This window comes from Cygnus atratus, chromosome 1, assembly GCF_013377495.2.
Source record: "Cygnus atratus isolate AKBS03 ecotype Queensland, Australia chromosome 1, CAtr_DNAZoo_HiC_assembly, whole genome shotgun sequence".
In the NCBI taxonomy this organism is placed as follows: domain Eukaryota; kingdom Metazoa; phylum Chordata; class Aves; order Anseriformes; family Anatidae; genus Cygnus; species Cygnus atratus.
Window position 1 is genome coordinate 97,600,126 of NC_066362.1, and position 18,834 is coordinate 97,618,959.

The window sequence follows — 18,834 nt, forward strand, 5'->3', positions numbered from 1 at the left end:
TTATAAAAAGGGATAACGTCCACATTCCAGAAAGTGCCTCCTGTAGCAGATCCAAGATTGCGCTTGTGTTCCACATGAATGTGACCAAAAATACATCTCTCCCTGATCTTCCGTTTGACACATGCTTTTCAGAGTGAAAAATACAAGCCTGAGGAATGCAGTAGCAGGATTAGTAGAATTACAAATGAGTATTTCCTCTAAACAAGCAGGTCTCTATACCATTTTGAGTTCCCTGCATGATTAAGTCAATGTGTTTTACATGTTGGACTCTGTCATCCACCCATCTTAGCCTTGGTCAGATGATAATTGCATTTATGGAAAGAGATATAGAACGATCTGAAAACTTGATGAGGACAAAAATCATCTGGATCCTCATGTTTCAAACAGAATGTTCTTGCTTGTACTTCCTGGCATTTTTCTGAGTGTCTTTTCAAAGTTATGGATAGAAACAGTCCCCTCAAGGATCTACATGAGATGAGAACATTAGTCATGTTTCTGTTGGAAAAAGAATTGAAATGACTGTTAAGGAAGCCAGTAGCTGCTTCTTGAAGACCTGAAAAAGTGTCAGTTATTCCTGAGCAATTATTTATTTACTGAAGTAAATAAAAGGCTACTATCCTTCTTCCCCTACTTCAGTGAACTTTAGGTTGTAGCACTGGCTTTCATGTGATAAGGATTATTTTTTTTTTAAATGGGGGAAGAGAGGCAAATTTGGAGCAAATCAAGAGGTGTTTGTGATCTCATGGAAGCCAGCTGCAGAAAGGGATGAAAAATCTGAGATCATATCCTTCATCTGTGTGCCACATCATGAAATAGGCCAAGTGTGGGCCTGGCTTCATGTGAGTGTCTTAACTCTGTATCTGCTTGTTCTGTGTATGCATCTATAAACATTCCTCAAAGCAGTGCAAGTCCATGCACTTGACCACATGCAGATCCTTCCTAAAACATTCCCTGGCCACTATGCCAGCAGGAATGTGAAAAGGTCAGAATAGATGGGAACTAAACAGTGCTGGTTTCTTGCATTGCATGCAGACAGTGTACGCCCTGGACCAAAGACCACGTTTGTTTGATATGGATGTACTGGAGTGAGTCTGGCCTAGGTCCACTAAAATAATTAAAGGATCGGAGCATCTGACATACCAGGAGAGGCTGAGAGCTGGGATTTTCCAGCCTTGAAAAGAGAGGTTTCAGAGGGGAATCGATGCATATAAATGTGTATTGATGTGTATAAATATTTGATGCGAATCATAGAATATCCCAAGTTGGAAGGGACCCATAAGGATCATCAAGTCCAACTCCTGGCACCGCACAGGTCTGCCCAAAAGTTTAGAGCATGTGACTAAGTGCACAGTCCAATCTCTTCTTAAATTCAGACAGGCTTGGTGCAGTGACTACTTCACTGGGGAGCCTGTTCCAGTGTGTGACCACCCTCTCAGTGAAGAACCTCTTCCTGCTGTCCAGCCTAAACTTCCCCTGCCTCAGCTTCACACCGTTCCCACGGGTCCTGTCACTGGTGATAACTGAGAATAGGTCACCTGCCTCTCCACTCCCCCTTGTGAGGAAGTTGTATACTGCGATGAGGTCCCCCCTCAGCCTCCTCTTCTCCAGGCTGAAAAATAAAGAAGGTGGATCCAGATTCTTCTCAGCAGAACCCAGTGAAAGGAAAAGAAGGAACAGCCACAGACTGAAATACATGGAATTCCATTTAAACATCAGAAAACGTTTTTACTAGTTCATTTCATTGGTTATATGTTTTACTGTTCAAACCCTGGAATAGGTTGCTCAGGGAGGCTGTGGACTCCTTGGAGATACTCAAAACATGACTTAGTACAACCTGCTCCAGTTGACCCTGTTCTGAATGAGGACACTGGACCAGATGGTCTCCAAAAGTCCATTCCAACTTAAATCGTTCTCCTGTGAATCTAAGATCTGCTCTGGGTATTCTTAAAACAAACAATCAAGAAAATAACAACAAACACCTCTAATCCTGCCTATTCAATAGTGATATGCTACGCTGACGTAGCTTAGCACTTTACAGATTTCTAAACTATGACCCTACCGCACAAGTAGGTTGACTCATGCCAAAAGTTTCCTCATGTCTGAGTGGTTTAAACAGATGATGAAAGATAAGCATGTAACAGCACCTCATATCTGCCTCTGAGCCTGTCTTCAGTGTATCCTTTCTTTGCTAGTGCTTTGTTTAACAGCTTGACACAGTCAGGTGGCAGAGGGCTTGCTGCTGGGTCTAACGCATATCTGTGCCACCTGGGTCTGGACAGGGCCTAGATGTATCCCCAGCTGCGATCTCATATGGATCTCCTTTCCTCCACGTACTGCAATGAGTCCTGCTGCTCTGAACCATGAAACTAGTATTCAAGAGTGAAACTAGTATTCAGGAATCTTTCAGTCTTTCCAGTCTCTTACTGGCTGTGCAGTACACAAGCCTTTTCTTGTCTGTGTCTACTGAGAAAATCTTGAGCAGCTGCTGGGGTAGCATAATAGGAGAAGAAGAAATAGGGACTGGACAGAGGAGGTTCTTGGTCCAAAGAAGTCCAGTTAAAGACCTCTGAAAAAGTCCCCTTCTCTGTTGAAGTTTTACTCCCCGAGTTCCCGTAGCCTGTCAGAGAGGGCAGCATCCCCCCTTGTCCTCCCCACGCCGCACCAGTAAAACCATGCTCTGAGTCTCTCCCCTGTCCCAGATGCATGGGTTGAATAAGCTGTAGCCTGTTGCCTTTTGTCATGTTCCCCTGCTCTGAGCAGGAAACCAAGCTGCCCTGTAGTGAAGGATTGGCAGCTGGGAGCCACGAGCACCCGGTGATGCTCTCAGCTGGATGTCGAACACTTTCCAGGGCAGGGCGACTGTCTGGAATGCAGCGGAGTGCCAGGGCCGTGGGCAAGTTTAGGCACATGTTGGTGTACAACGTGAGATGGAGCCTATCACTTGATACGGGCCTCTTCCAGCCAGGCACGGGGTGGGTAAGATGTATGCCGTGCGGAGCAGGAGGCAATGGAACTGCCAAACTGGAGCGATATGGGAACAGTTCTTATAATTCCTGCCTGACTGAAATGGTGAAATCATGTAATGTTGTGCAGATGGTGAGTAGGGGACGGGTACCACAAGCAAAGTTAGTGCATTATTTTGGAAAAAAGGGAAATTGGAAGGGAAAAATAAAAGATGTAAGCTACAGAGGCCACACGAAGGCAAGGCAGGAGCTGTCTGACAGGAGGAATTCAGTGCACTCTGTGTTTGTCCCCTTTGTGGAGCGGGCTGTACCTCAGTAACTCAAAGCACAGAGCTGGGATCTGGGGGGTTCCCTCACGCCCCCCCCCACCAGCCAGCTGACAGAATTAATTGTTATTAAGAGATGAGGAGGGCTCGGGGCCGGCCCGGGGCGGGGCTGCGGGGCGGTGCCGGGCACAGGAAGCGGAAAGCGGCGGCGAACGGCGGCCGCCGCCGGAGGAAGGCGGCGGAGGAGGGCTGGGGCTGGCTGAGCGGCTATGGGGGAGGCAGGTCGGTCTGTCCGTCCGTCCGTGTGTCTGTGTGTCCGTCTGTCGGGAAGGAGGCGAGGGGGGCTCATAGCCCGGCAGGGTGGGCCCAAAAATCGTGGGCGTGCAGGGCTGAGAGGTGGCTGCTGTCCTGCGGATGGGGATGAGGGCTGCAGGACCAGGGCTGGAGGAGGTGGGCGCAGGGGGTGCAGGGGGTGCAGGAGGAGATGGCTGCGGGAGGTGGCTGCTGCCCTTCCCGGCGCTGCCCGGCTGCGGGTCTGAGCGCGCCCGGCAGAGGGCAAAGCCGCAGCCGCTGGTCCCGTAAGGGCACGCTCGGCACAGCCCCTGGAAGCCCGTCCTGTCCCGGTTTGGGCGCTTATCCGGGCTGTGAGCAGGGTTTCTTAGCGCAAAGGCTGAGTTCTCCGCTCGCAGAGCGCGGGTGGCTCTGTGGCAGCGCTTCCAGGCGGGGGAAGCAGACCTGGCAACCCTCCTGCTGCCACAGCGGGGCTTTCCTCAGCCCCGGGTCTGTCATCGCGCCTCGCCCCGAAGTCTTTGCAGCTCTAGGGAGTTCATGCGTGAAGCGACGCTGCCCAGAGGAGCAAATCGGGGTGTTGCAGAGCTCACGCTGTGTCATACGTAAGCCCACTGCCGTGGTGTCCCAGCTCAGAGGAGAGGCACCGCAGGGAAGGGAGCTCCAGCAGTGCCGGGGCTGCGTAGTCTTCAGCCAGCTCGGCTATGAACTTGCTTGGCTCTCGTCCCCCTCCGGGGTTTGGCTTTGCAGCCAGCCGCAACTCCGAGACCGGTGATGGCTCTGCCAGCACCTCACTTGACCGTTTATTTTTCAAAATTAACAAGTGAGTCTTGCAGAAAGCCTCCCCGAAGAGCTCTCCCTGTGAGCCGAGGTGTTGGAAGGGTTTCCAGCCTGCCTGGGAGCCACCCAGGCAAAGAGCTAACTGCCCGTGGTCGCTGGCCGGCTGCCTGGGAGGAGAGCAGACGTCTGAGCTGTGCCTGGTGATGCTCACCCAAATACAGGATTCCTTGTGGCTGCTGGTGTCCTCTTGGTTTTGGTGAGCGGTAGCGGTATTCATGGTGGCCTTTGATGCGTTACGGACATATGCACCTAGGGAGGGCTTACCACCACGAGGAGACCAGGATACTGTACTGGGGAAACACTACCAACATGTCTGCAGTTGTCCTAGCAAGACTACATGTTGTATTGTCCTGGTAGCCTGCCTTCCACCCATGCCTCTGAAAACCAGAGCTGAGAATAGTGTCAGAAACATAGTTTTGCTGTTACTGAGGTGCTGAGAAGCGACTTGAGGGACAGGATTGAGCAGAGGACTGTGATGTCTGGCTCTGCCAGGGGGAAACTGTAATTGTAAAGGCGCGAGGAGTGTCATGCTCCTCCACGTCTGGTACTGACACCGGGGAATTTGGCAGCAGGAGGAAAACGAACTGTTTTGAAAACTGTCTTAGGACTTTTTAATTTATCATTAGCCTTTATCTCAGAACTACCTGATTTAGGTTGAATTCAAAACCTGGCGATTTCCTTGGGGATCGTGCCCTTGCCCTTCCTTCTTGCCAAGTCAGAATGGCATCGACTGTATCAAGGATTGGGCAGATGGAGGCATCAGAGACAGGCTCTGTCATGTGGAGTCCAGCTGTGTAGCGTGCTGCGGGGTTGCTCAGGGTCTGTAGACTTATTTTTTTATTTTCAAATAGAAAACATAGGAAAACGTGCAGTCTCCTAAAGGAGAGCACTTTCACTAGGGAAACCTCTTGTAATTTGTAACCTTTAACGTTATCTCAATATCTAACTGCTATGGCTAAAAATAAACTTTGAAAATAAGGTACGGGTACTGTCAGCTTGGATAGGCAGAGTCTGAAGCAATAGCTCCAGGGCAGATCTTGCCCTCTTTGCTTCGGCAAGGCTGTAGGGCTTTGAACATCGGTATTGAAAACTGTTCCTACGCACAGTCTCGGGTGCTCTGGAGTAACGAGGGTGAGGCAACAATATTTTCTACCACGTTGCACGGCTCTGGGATTGAGAGGTGCGTTTGAAGGTCTAGCAGCATGGGAGATGTATGCGCGAGGAAGTGCAAGCTTTCACCACTCCGACAGATTGGCAACTAAGGTATAATTTGCATGATTGATGACGACTGGAACGCCGGTTGAGCTTCACAGACTTGGACAGCGCAGATGTGGTTCTTGGAGCGGGCAAAGGACGTCCTCCTGGGAAGTGCTTGACTGATGGGTCCCGTGCAGAGACCTTCCCAAGTCACGGATCAGCTGCGTAGCGAGGAGGCTGGGGATTGCTGGTCAGAAGCACCGCTTGCTCGGGTGGTTTTTGTCGTCAGCTGAGACAGCCTCACTCAATTTTCAGACCTGCGCTATGGCGCGTCATGATTAAACATGCAGGTGGATCGCTTCAGTAAGCGGTGACTGTTCTTTCTGAAGTATCTGTGTTGTGGACTGATGGTTTTCAGCTGAGGGGCTGGAAATTCCCGGGGGTCTGTGAACTGTTTCTAAGAAGCCTGCAAGAAGCAGTGAAGAAAAGAGAGCGTATTGCTGGAGGGCTTGAATTTGCTGACTGTGAGACGTTTCTTTTTAGGATGTGGGGCTTGCAAATCAAGAACCACTGCCATAGAGTAAAGGTCCCGGTTTACGTATTTCAAGGCCAAAATGAGCCTGACTTAATGACATGCAAAAATAAATAAGCTTTTGGAAAAACACGTTTTCCAAAAAAAAAACACTTTTTTTGAGAGCTCGTTGGCAGTTAAAACTGAAAGCCTTGGCTCTGCAAGTAGATCACTGCAGGTGAACTCCTGTGCTTACAGATCAAGTTGCTGGATCTGGGCCCGCTCAGGAAATTCAAAAGCAAAAGGTTCCTGTGGAATTGCTAATAGGTCTTTTTATGTATGGTGTTGAATGTAGTGAGTGACGTAATTTCTCATTTTTCTGAAGTAAATAATAAGAAAATGCCACAGCTGTGCCATGCGGGCGAGTCAACGCTATCATTGGAATGTTTCCTCAGTGTCTAGCAGTTTTTTAAAAAATTATTTTTATTCCTGAACCCTCACGCCATCCCTTAGCATAGTTCATGGGGTTCAATGTGTTTAATTTGCAAAGCTTTTTGCTTCATTAGAAGTTTTAGATGTTTCATAGAAGATGTTTCATAGATGTTTAGATGTTTCATAGAAGAAGTTTTCGGTGGAATCGCTAGCGGACATCCCTTGTACCCTGTGGACAGCTGGTGCCGCTTAAGGAGCGGGGCCAGCAGCATGCTGAATCCAATGTGCGCACACACTTGTGGACACTTGTGGCTGCTTGTGCTCCAGATGGCACTTCCAGACACACGTAACTTTGTGAATCCACTGCTAAACAGACCATAATCGACTGCAAGTCCTACACTGGGTAGGAATGAAGCTGCGTGGGGAAGGTTTTCAAAGTGGAGCTGACGAGGAATTGTTTGCCTTGGCTTCGCAGGGGGGAAACCCATTGGGAAAGCCTGGGATGTAAAAAAGCGCTCTTGTTTGCGTTTGCCCTCTTTGATTTAAAGATGTAACTTGCTCTTTTTAAATTTCCCTTGGGCCGGGAGCCAAGCTGCACTGCCTTGAAGATGATCACAAGGCGAACTTCATTGGAAGCGGGATGGGGCTCCCAGCGTGGAAAATAGCAATTCAAAGGAACTTTTGGGGGAGATTTATGAGCGTATGAAAAGAGGGAGTTACAATGAGTTGTGTAGCTGTGTAGGAACTGTAATTACAGTGATCTCTACAGTGCTCAGGGGTAACTACATTTCTTCGCTGCCGTACAGGATGCGGCTATCTGTCTTGCCAGACTAGGGTCCCCGGATTTCCTCTGGGGCCTCTTTAGCATTGTTTCCCACTTAGTGGTTCACAGTGGAATGAGGTCCGCAGCATCCTTCCTTCATCTATCAATGAGGGGAAGGCAAAGCGAGCGTCTCAGCCCTTCGGGGAGCGAAGGGCTCAGCGTGCGGTTGCACAGCGTGGTGGTTTGAGTGGAGGAGGACTTCTCTTCACCGTGGTGTGGGTTTTGCAGTTTGGGGCTGTGATGTGAAATAGATCGTGGAAAGGATCCAGGACAAAAGTGCGGCAAGGGGGAGACGCAGATTTTTTTTTTCCCCTCTCCTCCAGTGGTGCTGTTCGCTCTCTGAAGGTTGTGTTGATACACGGAGAGGAATGCACCATGGTGTCGAGGTGGAAGCTACTCACGGTGGTGGCTTCCCCTCCAAAACCCAAGTATATTGCAACCCTGCCCTCAAGGAGGAACTCGCTTTCATGCAGGACCAGAAGCTCTGCAAACAAACAGACCATGCCTTCTGTGAGATGTAACGATCTTTTGTGAAGCTGTTTGCATTAACTAAATGGGGCTCTCAACTCATGCGTGTTTGTGGAGGGATGAGGCCCCAAATGATGGGGCTGCTGCTTTAGGCAGTGCAGTTGTCCCTGCCCAGAGGGTAGGGTAAGAAAGGTGATTATTTGTAGCTCAGCAGTGGAGGTGTTTACAGACTGCTCGGTTTGGATATGGTCGTGCTACATCCAAGGCACGTGCCAGCTTGCCTTCTCTAGCTTTGCTCAGGCTTCAGCGGTGGGTGCTGCTGGGGTGGTGGCTAATCCAGGGCTGGTTTCTGGCTCTGGCATTGAGAGAGCTCCAACACGGAGATGCAATTTATCATGCTGTTCGTCTTCTGTCCCCTCCCTACCTCTTTCCCCAGCAGTTTCAGAAGGCTTTCTGGGGTAAGGCTACTTCCCTTCCTGCCATGACATAGACCCTGCTTGGTTTGGCTACAGGGAGCGTGCCTGGACCATTCTCTCTGCAGACTGTGCTCCTCCTTCCTTGGTTCCTTCGCTTCATCCTGCTCAGATTGGGCAGATGTGTTTTATTCCCAACAACCCCATAACTGCCTTGGTGGGAAGATTTACTTAGCCACCAGCACGTCCTGCAGCGGGGCCAGGAGGTGGTGCAGAGTTCCCGAGTTCATCACGTTGCTTTTGACCGCCGTCCAGGAGGCTTAACGTTTTTTTGGGGGCCTTGTTGTTGACTTTTCACAGAGCTATGTCAAAACCGTTGCTCGTGTTTACGCAGAAAATGAAAGTTGGCGTGATCCAGCCTGCCCCGACCTTCCTGTCTTGCTGTGAGTCTGCTTTCCGTGCCTGGTGCCCAGCGCTGCCTTGCTTTGCCTGCTGCCAAATGGGAGCTGCTTGTTTGTGGTTCCTGCCTGGGAAGCCTGTGCATTTTTTTTCACAGCAGTTTCTGCCTGCTGAAGTATTTTCTGGTGTCTCCAGAGAAGCGTGCCCCTGTGCTGCTGGGGGTGGGAGAGGAGCTGTGCTCCTGATCTGTGTCTCAGCTCTGATCTTCTGTCTGGGAGTTGGGGGGAAAAACGAAGTGATCAGAGGAAAAGGCTGGGAGTTGAAGCTTTCCCCACAAGTTTCCCTGTTATTGCTGTGCAGCCCTGGGTGAGCAGTGTGCCCCTTCATGCCTCGGTTTCCTCATCCCACCTCTCCTGGAGGCTGTGGGAATCGTCTGAATGCAAAGCGTGTGGAAGTACTTGCAGGTAGATGGGCCACCCGCACCAACATAAAGCCTGGGGAGAGTGAGTAACCCTTAACGATGTGCACCAACAGCTCTCCTTGTTTTTCCCATTCCTATATCACGGTGGTGCACGTTTGTGAAGGCAGTGGTTGCTCTCAGAGAGACTCTGGTAATGCCACGAGCAGTAAGTGGGTTAATCCCGTAATGCCTGTTAACACCTTGTGTATTTGGGAGGGCATTCCTGGTTTGTCATGCTTGTGAGCTGCTCTAGTGCCATCTCCTCTGTCAGTATCACAGTGCTTTTTGAAGGCTGGGCATGGTGGAGGAGGTTTGGCTGAGGCTGTCTAGCAGGATGGAGGTAAAAAATCAGCCTTTCTGAGTCCCAGCCTGTTCCTGGAGCCATAAGCTACAGGCTGTGCGCAAATCTGGGGAGTTAATGCGTTGCATCATGTGTCCCTGGCTCGGGGATTTTTGTTCCTGTTACAGTAATGATGTGATGTTTCAAACTGTGCCTTGGCTTTATGTTTCCTTTGCCTATAGAGTCTAAATTCATCCTCGTTCCCCCCTTCCAAATCCGGGCCTTATGTTTCCATCCTTATTTGTCCTCCCTAGATTCTGTGCTGCCTTTAAAGAGTTTTATTGAGGCACAATATTCCCTTACAGCCTGGGAATTCGTGTACATGAAAGGTCCCCCCACACCTTCTCCTCCCTGAGAGCCCTGGCAAGCCCAGGAGTTGGGCCAATACCTGCAGCTCCTGATGCAGAGGGGACACTGCTTTGGGTCGTTCCAGATCCCAGCGTGAGCCAAGGAACCCCGTGGGGATGAGACCTCATTCTTTGGCAGGGTTTGTGTGTGGTAGAGGGCTGCTCTCTGCTCGCTTGTGAGCTTTTCTGGAGGTGTTAGTGGAGGAATCCTAGGGCTGGACAGGATAGCTGGCCAAGTGCGAAGCCCAACTGCTGCTGTTGTCTCTCCCTGCTGGGGAAGGGAGAGGGTGGAAAGCAGTGGTTGACGGTTTTATTGCTAACAGCTTTGAAAAGTGCTGTGAGCAGAGTATAACGGAGGGATTTAATTTAATGTAAAGCAGTCTTTTGCCTGCTCTGAGACTACTGCGTGGCTGTAGCCCTCCGTTCCGCTGGCGTTGGCTGGAGGCAGCAGCGGGCTGGGCAGGAATGGTCAGGAATTTGAGAAACCGTGCGCAAGGTATGGGGTTGGAAAGCAGGCGTGTGACTCCTGGGAGCTGTTCTGATGCCACCCTGTTCTTGACCCAAAAAGCACGACCATTTCTTCAGCCTTTTGCAAGTGGGATTTAAGCTTTTGTTCCAACTGCAAGCATGCTGCAAGAAATGTTGGCCCATATAAGCCAGACAGGATCTCTAATCAGTTTTCACCAGTGCTGTTAGTACGTGTGTATATATAGATCCAACTTCTAATAAAATTCAATTCTTCAAAGCCCAAATTAGCTCTTGGAGGCAGGGGTTGCAAAGAAAGGGAGGCGTTTGCAGTGCCATCGATTGTAGAGTAACTAATGCTCGTAAAACGGGCACACCTTGCAGTTATGAAAACAAAGCAGGTTGAGACACGGTGGTCTGATCGTTTTCAGCGTTTCTGCTAGGGTAGTCACCCACCCCTTCCCCCAGGAAGAGCTGTCATTCTGAATCTGGTGGTGTTTGGGATCTGCATTAATGGGGTGAGAAGAAAGGAGGTGTGGAAGTTGAGCCCTTTTTTTTCCTGGCAATTCACAAGGGGTGAATTTCTGCATCTAGGCTGCAGAGCCTTCTCTGAGGCACTGTCTTTATCAAGTGACTGATGGTGTTTCTTGCAGATTTTTGGATGAATGGGCTGGACTTTGCAAAACAGAGCTATGTTATCAGTTTGTTTAAAGATCTGCAAATGTGTGTGTTTCTCCAGACCAAAAAGAGAGAGATGGGCCAGGATGAGCTTGTGAACTGGGCAGTGTCGTGAGCTGGGGACATGTGGCTGAGTGGAAGAGGGTGAGGGAATTAGCACAGCAGGAATACTGTTTTGCTTTGCTTAGCATGCATTTCCATGCCTGTTTGTCTTTCCGTAGGCCGACCGTGAGGAGCAGAGCACCCTCTCTCCTCCCCATCTGGATGGATTCCTTGTAAGGGAAGCTCACTCAAGTCCCCAAGGACCAGGCCTCACTGATGACTGGGAAGCAAAGAGTACCCAGGAAAGCACTTTTATCACGGACTCCACCTCAGGAGCACCAGGAACTCGTCTCTAAGTAAAATCTGTGCTGCCGTCCGTGCAGACCCCAATGTCTGCTGCAATGGATACAGAATCAACGTATTCGGGATACTCCCACTACTCAGGTCACTCCAAAAAAGCCCACAGACAAGGGTAAGGAAATGCTTATTTTTAATTACTTGCTGCTCTAAGCTAGGATGTGTACTGTGGAGGAAAAAAATATAAGTCAGGATGAAATCACTGAGGCTACAGCTCCAGAGGAGATGCATGTGGAGACTCCTCAAGGGGAACCAGGTGACAGGATAGGAAGCAATTATGCCACTAGCTTAATGACATTCAAACTATTACGTGCACGCTGGGGTCATGTATGGCCAGCAACACTGGGGAAGCACTAGCAGAAGGAAAAGATCACTTAATTCTGCTCTTAAAGTGTGAGGGATAAGTAGAGTCTCTGGAGAGATGTGTCAGACTTCCTAGAGTGATATTGCCACTTGTTTTCTATTTTAATGCTATTTTTTTATTGTGTAACAACAAGGCTGCCTTTCTCTTCCCACCATCCTCCTGGCTACTCTTTGTTGGTGGTGTTTTTTAATAGAATTTGAGTGGTACTTGAGTCTACAGCAAGTCCTCTATCAGCATTGATTGGATTAGAAGTCAGGCTTTTCTGAACTTGAATAGCAAGTCCTCTTTCTGTCCTGGTAGCTCAGTGGCATCAAAATCCATCTTGCTCTAAAACATCTGATTACTTGGAAACTGTTTTTTCATCATCGTCATTTTTAAACGCAAAGCTTGTGCTATTTACAGTCTTCATAATTTACAACTGAGCTGGTCCAAAATAACTTTGCATTTCAGAAGCAATTATCCTGTGTGGTTGGAAAAAGAATTCTTCCACGAAATAGTCTCTTTGCTTGCAGTCTGTTTCTTGAGTAAAACACTTCATTTGCCTTTCTTCCCTTCTCCTTCAACACCCCCAAACCCCAAGGCGGATTGTCCTTTGAAATTTAGAATACAATGTGGAAAGATGCCTTCGAAGTTCCCAAAAGAACATACAAAATCCCAGAGCCTCGTGCTGCAAACAGGAAAAAGTCTCATCCCATGCAACCTTTAGGCTCTGGTAATCCCAAAAGAGATGCAATGGCAAGAGCTGGGACCCTGGACGCTTCTGAGCTTTAAGCCAGCGCAGTGAGGGTCTCAGGTGCAAAGGCTGCTTTCCTCTCCAGGTAGGAAGGGAAGGGGAAATATTGGTGAGCAGATAGGTGGGGCTTATCTTGAGATATTCTTAAATGAGAAGCTGTGAGGCTTACAAGGGTATTCTGACAGTAAGCACTGCCCTGCTACCCTTGATATTCTTTGTAAGAGGCTAGCTGGGGGCTGCTGACCAGTGGAAACAAACTTCACCAGTTGTCCTACAGTGTTAAGAAGGTCTTAGCTGACAAGACTCCACATTGCAGGAACTAAGGCTGTCTGAGAAGTTAAACTGTCCCAGCCACCGGGCTGCAGGCTGCTCTGGGCGAGGTCACTTTCTGCCTCTTTGGAAGCTTGTTCTGTAACAAATGAAATCAATGTTGATCGAGAGATGAGCAAGCAGGAACTATAACCTAATGCTTAGGGCACCTGCTGCAAGTACAAGGTGTTGTAATTCCAGGCCATGCTCTCTGGTAACTTTCTTCTCCTCTTGTTTGGAAAAGGAGTCGTGACAGGCACAAATCGCCACGAAGCAAAGACGGCAGTCGATCCGAGAAGTCCGTCACTATCCAGGCACCTCCTGCAGAGCCGCTGCTGGGGAATGATGCCTCTCGGACAGAGGAGGGCCAGGTAAGGAGGGCGTGAAGGTACACCTGGAGTCTGGTTTCTGGAACAGAGCAAATGAGTAGGGGGTAGAATGTGTTGCTCATGTGCTGTTAATATGCTGCCATGACCTGTGGCTAGCATTTATTCACGTTAAGCTGAGGTCTCGATCTGTTTTGTCTTTCTGAGGGCATTGTTTTTGACAGCACCAGTGCTGACATGACTTACCCCTGGGGCACTAATTTACCTCTGTCTCCAAAGAGTGTCATCTGCTAAGGTCTATAGAAACGTATGTTTCCATCACCTCACTGTGCATTATTCAGGTCAATCGTTTCACCTATATGTACTCTTTTGTCTTTAGATGGGATTTGCTTGGGGTAATAGTGTAAAATGTTAGTGCCAGGATCCCACTGGGGAGGAGAGGCAAGAAATGTAAAGGTAACACAACATAGTTGGGAAGGGGAAAAAAAGCCCAAAACTCAGTGAAGCTGGTATATTAACACTGGATTAAATAAAGAATGGAAAAATGCTGCGTGTAATTGCATCTAGGATGGATCCAGTAATCTCTGCTGTAGCAGTTGATTTGAAGGTGCATTCTCATTTTCAAATAAGCACTGATGCTGCAAAACAAAGAGTGCAGGATGTTTCATTGCCTCCTGGGTTGGACTTTTGGTATGTTAATTTTTGGCTGCGGGGCTTCACCTCTACTTAAAAAATAATAATAAAAAAAAAAGTAATATCGATGCCCAGTTTCCACCCCAATTATGTATGGTAGTACTTAAAACAGTATTTGTGTAGGTGCCAGTAGGCTTACTCCCTGTACATCCACTTAGTGTTTTGTAACCAAGTCTTTGTTTTCAAGAGCTATTACTTTGAATACATATAAAAGTGCAGGTGAATTTTTACGTCCTTGTTTTCACACAGACCTCTTCAGCGCAGTTAACAGTCAAACAAAAATAAGTTGATGCATGAACGAGAGCTTTCTCCTGCATGTCCTGGGTTGCATTCAGCAACTTTGTACCACTTGAGATTTAGACTTGTAAATGCATGATTTTTCTGCTTGTGCCACTTAATATGGGAGGAGCTTTCTTAAGTGATAGACTGGGACTGAGGTTGCCTGTTTTCTTCTGGGCTGTAGCCTTAAGCTGCTGTCATGTTTCAATCCATTCTCTATTGTGCAGTTTCTTATCAATCAAATGGGGGAAATTACGCAGAACTATTTCATACATAAGCATAAAATACTTGAAATGCTTAGATTGCTTTACTGGGGACACTGGCAAAAAGGAAGATGTGATATGATTATGCTCCCTTTCAGGACATCTTGCAATGCAGAAATCTTTGTTTTGATGAGGAATGACTCAAAACTCAGATAAATTCAAGTTCCTGACTGTGGTTGGTCTCCCTCAAAGCCCTGCCACAGTAGGCAGGGAGGTATTGGTGTTATGAAGAGCATCAGGAGGTAAATCACGGGAGTTGTTCGTAGTAGTGTTGCTGCCTCTGTCCACTGCTCTCCCAAGGATTCTTGAAGACTCTCTCCTGTAGCTATTTTAAGGAGGTGAATAATGGTTTAAAAGTGCTGTGATATGTAGGAAGCCCTGCAGCTGTACACACCTACAGCACTCTTCTGTCTATAGGTATCATGTCTCATGCTTAAAACGATGCCTATTTCTTTAAAACAAAGTGCTTAGATCAGCATACATAGCTGCCAAAGTCTGGGAGAAGGTGTAAATCCTATTAATGACACAGGCTGCAGAAAGACAGACTCAGGAGGGTGAAAGGAAAAGCAAAACGTGGACTTCTGAATGAGCCTTGTAGCTACAAAGGTGTCAGGTGCCAGGCAAGAAAACACAGGCATTGCTGCTGTTTGGTGTTTGTATGAGGTAACAGGAGTCTTCTCCTGCCCGAGTCACTTCAGCAGCAACTGTGAATCAAGTCCGTACGTGTCAGCATAACTCCTTGGTCATGCCAGCAGCTGGAAGGAGCAATTGGAGGCATGATGGTGTGGGTGGCAGTCCTAGCTCGACAAAGTCCTCTGAAATAAGCTAGGGAAGAAATGAGGTTTTCGGGAAAACAAGATGTAATCTGAAGCTTGACTATATTGGTAGTCTAGGATCCTCAAATTTAAAGCACTATACCTGCAAATATCCTTGTTGACCACCTATAATTTTTTTGGTTTAACTAAGCTTTTATTAGAATATGCCAGCTACTGAGAGGAGTGCTACTGTAGAGGAGGGAAAAAAAAAAAAAGAAAAAGGTAGAGGAACTTGCTGGAAATGCAGTTGCTCCTCTTACTGATGGAAAAACAATGCGTGAACATGTCTTTGATTGTGTAATGACTACAGCTGACCTGAAATGAAACTTTCCCTTCCAGGTGATTCTGTGGTGCACTTGAACCACAAAATTTGTGGGAAAAGTGCTAGTCCTTGTCTTGCACGTAGGACTTGATGGTTACTGCAGTTTCCAAGAGTTATGTCATATTGCTTGTTAAGTGTGCCAGAAGAACTGCCTCTGGGGTACGCTGAGTGGTATAGGAAGTTGAGCTACCTGCTCTATAGTTACAGGTCTTTAACATTTATAGTCAATGTTTTAGAGGAACTGCTGTTATTTCCAAAACTTTGCTGATTTTCAGGATTGGTTATTCAATATATTGAAGGTGTTGATTTTTCTTAGCAGACTTAAGTTTCTTGTAGCAATCCTTTTCCAGGCCAAATAATAAAAGAAAAGGACCTGGAAGAAATAACCTGTTTGTTTCACTGACGTTTTTGTTTCTCTTTCTCCTTTAGGATGACAACTGGGGTGAGACCACAACAGCAATCACAGGCACCTCTGAGCACAGCATTTCCCAGGAGGACATAGCCAGGATCAGTAAGGATCTGGAGGACAGCGTTGGGTTGGACTGCAAACGTTACCTGGGTTTAACAGTGGCAGCTGTTCTCGGACTCCTCGTCTTCCTTACCCCCATCGCCTTCATTCTGTTACCCCAGGTCCTGTGGCGGGATGATCTGGAGCCGTGTGGTACTGTCTGTGAGGGACTGTTCATCTCTGTGGCGTTTAAACTCCTCATTCTTCTGATTGGGACCTGGGCTCTGTTCTTCCGCCAGCCCAAGGCAGACCTACCGAGGGTGTTTGTGTTTCGGGCCCTCTTGTTGGTCCTCATCTTCCTGTTTGTGTTTTCCTACTGGCTTTTTTATGGCGTTCGCATCTTGGACTCAAAGGACACCAACTACCAAGGAATAGTGCAGTATGCGGTGTCCCTGGTGGATGCTCTGCTCTTCATTCACTACTTGGCCATTGTGCTGCTGGAGCTACGGCAGCTGCAGCCCATGTTCACTGTCAAGGTAGTTCGGTCAACAGATGGAGAGTCACGATACTACAGCTTGGGGCATTTGAGGTAGGTACAAGCCGCTGAAGTCCAGCGGTGCAGATAAATGTGGCTGTGCTACAGCGCAAAGCGTCAACTGCTTTTGTTTGTGCGGTACCTCTGGTTTCTGAATCTTCCCCCAGAGGTTTCTGAACCTTCCACTGGAGGAAAGGGGAGAGGCTTCCTTGTGTGGCTCAGGCTGGTTTGTGCTTCTTGGTTGTGCGGGCTGAAGGTCATTTTGAGAGCACCCTGCAGGGCATTACTCTTCAGAGCCTCCTGACTGGCAAACCAGTCCCTTGCGTTCGTGTGGCAGGGGCTGAAGGAAGTGGTCCTGTGTAAGAAGCATTCAGCAACTTAATGTGCTAAAATGCAGAAAACATCTGTGTCCTCACTGCCCTGTGCAGCCAAGAGCTGTGGAAGGAACCTGAATAAACATCCCTTAAGTCAAATTGAGCACTGTCACTCAAGCTCCTGTGTGAGCCATTGACAGCTGGTTGAAATGCTTGCAGTCAGGTGTTTGAGCTCTGACACCTGATTTTGTGACAGGTGGGAGATGCCTTGAAGGGTGTAGACAGATATCTGCACTGTGGGATGCTTTCAGTGACTAGGGACTCTTTTTCCTTTTTTCTAAGACTGGGAGTTGACTGCATTTTTTGTGTTGGCCCTGGGGAAACTCCTTCTGAACCAGTTCCCTTAATGTGGCCAAACTCTCATCAGTTTGGACTCATAAGAACAATATTTTTAATGAGTACTGGGGCACACATAGGTGCAAGCTGTTTTTTTTTCTTTTTAGTGGTGCTGTACTTCTCCTGGGTTGGTTCTGTGTCATGATGGTACCTGCTCTTTTTGTCATTGGTGTTGGTCAGTCTGCTGGGTCAGATGTTGGGATTGTTTGGGAGATGTGCAATATCTGTAGGTCTGATGCATGCCTGCCTCAGCCTTTCTACTGGGATTAATGCTTCCCTCAGCAGAGGTGCAAGAAAGGACAGGTGTCTCAATCTCCTTGGTTCCGGTGTCCTGTGAGGATGTCTAAAAATCTTTCAGTTCCTGTGCCCTGTGAAGCCAGCAGCTGAGCTCTGAAGATGATTCCCCAGACTGTATGTGCACTCAAGCATCTGTTCCACTTATCTTGTCCAGACCCCTGCGGCATGCATATTTATTGCAGATGGAGAGATTAGTGTCTGCTTGTTTAAGTGGATGTAGGAAGAGTCTCCTGCAGCCATTAGCTTAGCAATGGAATTGCTTTGAAGCAGATTTAGTGGTTGAAGCTCAAGTCTGGAAGTCGACTCTTGGATGCTGATCCTGGCTTAATGGGAGAACCCGTGATCTCGTGAATGAACCAGGTCTGGACTCTGCTGTATTTTCCTTCTCAGCAAAATGTGAAGCAGAGCCCCTTTTCTGTAATGGAAGCTCTCCGGTTGACTTACAAAAAGGTCACCTTTGGAGGTTTAAAAAAACACAGTGGAGATTACTTTTTTTTCTTTTTAAACTTAGGAATTTGTCTGTGGTAACTGGCAGACCCAGGGGAGCCTTTCAGACTAGAGAGGTGGAGAGAGCTACCAAAGATCCCCCTTGTACTACAGTTGTGTGCTTTGGGGTGTGCCAGGGCAGTTCTCACATGGGTGAATTCAGCCCAGAAAATTCAGTATCTGTATTTATGTACCTGTATATACACACACGTGCATGCTTGGTCTGAGAGGGTTTGATGGTTGCTTGGTGGTAGACTGTGGGTTCGTGTTCAGAGGAATTAAAATCCTACTTGTGCCAAAATCTACATGTCTGTCTTTAACCATGCAAGTAATCTTGCCATCAGAGACAAATCTGCTTGAGAATCAAGACCTAAATACTTAATAGCACATGTGCTAGAAACAATGTTCTCTCAGGCTTTCTCTTTGCAGCAAGGCTTTGGAATGCCTTGGGTGATTGTGAGGGCAGCAAGGACTTGTAAAACCTAGGGTGAAATCTGAGATGCATGAAAAATTAATAACTTTTCATTTGTTGGCAAGCTGATTGCAATTTTGTTTGGCATATTGAATCCAAACCACGCAGAATGTAGATGCTTCAGCATCTTGTGTTATGGGAGAGTCTTGTCAAGCATGTCTAATAATGGTGAAGTAGTGTTGCTTTTTCCTTAGTTTCAGGCAGCTGTATGACATGTCTGTGATGTCTTTACATCTTTGCTGAAGTAAAAGTAGACCCGTGCAGGTCTGACTGGAGGCCAAGCATCTCCCAGTTAAGGAACAACATGTTCTTCTTCCATCTCTCTGCCTTTTGCTGAAAGCAACAGGAGAGTTATTTGTGTACAAATGGCGGGGGCTGCTGGTCTTGATGCTGAATGTGATCCCAATCTGGTAAACACTATAAGAAATGAGTGTAGTTCATATCTCCATCTTCTAAAGGTTTAGGACTGCAAGGTGCAAAGTGTGAGAAATTT

The 18,834-nt window shown here is 47.8% G+C and overlaps 1 protein-coding gene across 1 annotated transcript in view; it reads left to right on the plus strand.

Annotated features, from left to right (window-relative positions):
• The first annotated feature begins 3,426 nt into the window (after positions 1–3,426).
• The window catches only part of VANGL1 (VANGL planar cell polarity protein 1), a 41,685-nt gene continuing 26,277 nt past the window's right edge, over positions 3,427–18,834 (plus strand). The window contains exons 1-4 of the mRNA XM_050708076.1: positions 3,427–3,511; positions 11,112–11,404; positions 12,940–13,066; positions 15,823–16,430. Coding sequence (XP_050564033.1) covers positions 11,322–11,404; positions 12,940–13,066; positions 15,823–16,430 — 818 coding nt within the window. The 5' untranslated portion in view covers positions 3,427–3,511; positions 11,112–11,321. The remainder of the gene's footprint in view (positions 3,512–11,111; positions 11,405–12,939; positions 13,067–15,822; positions 16,431–18,834) is intronic.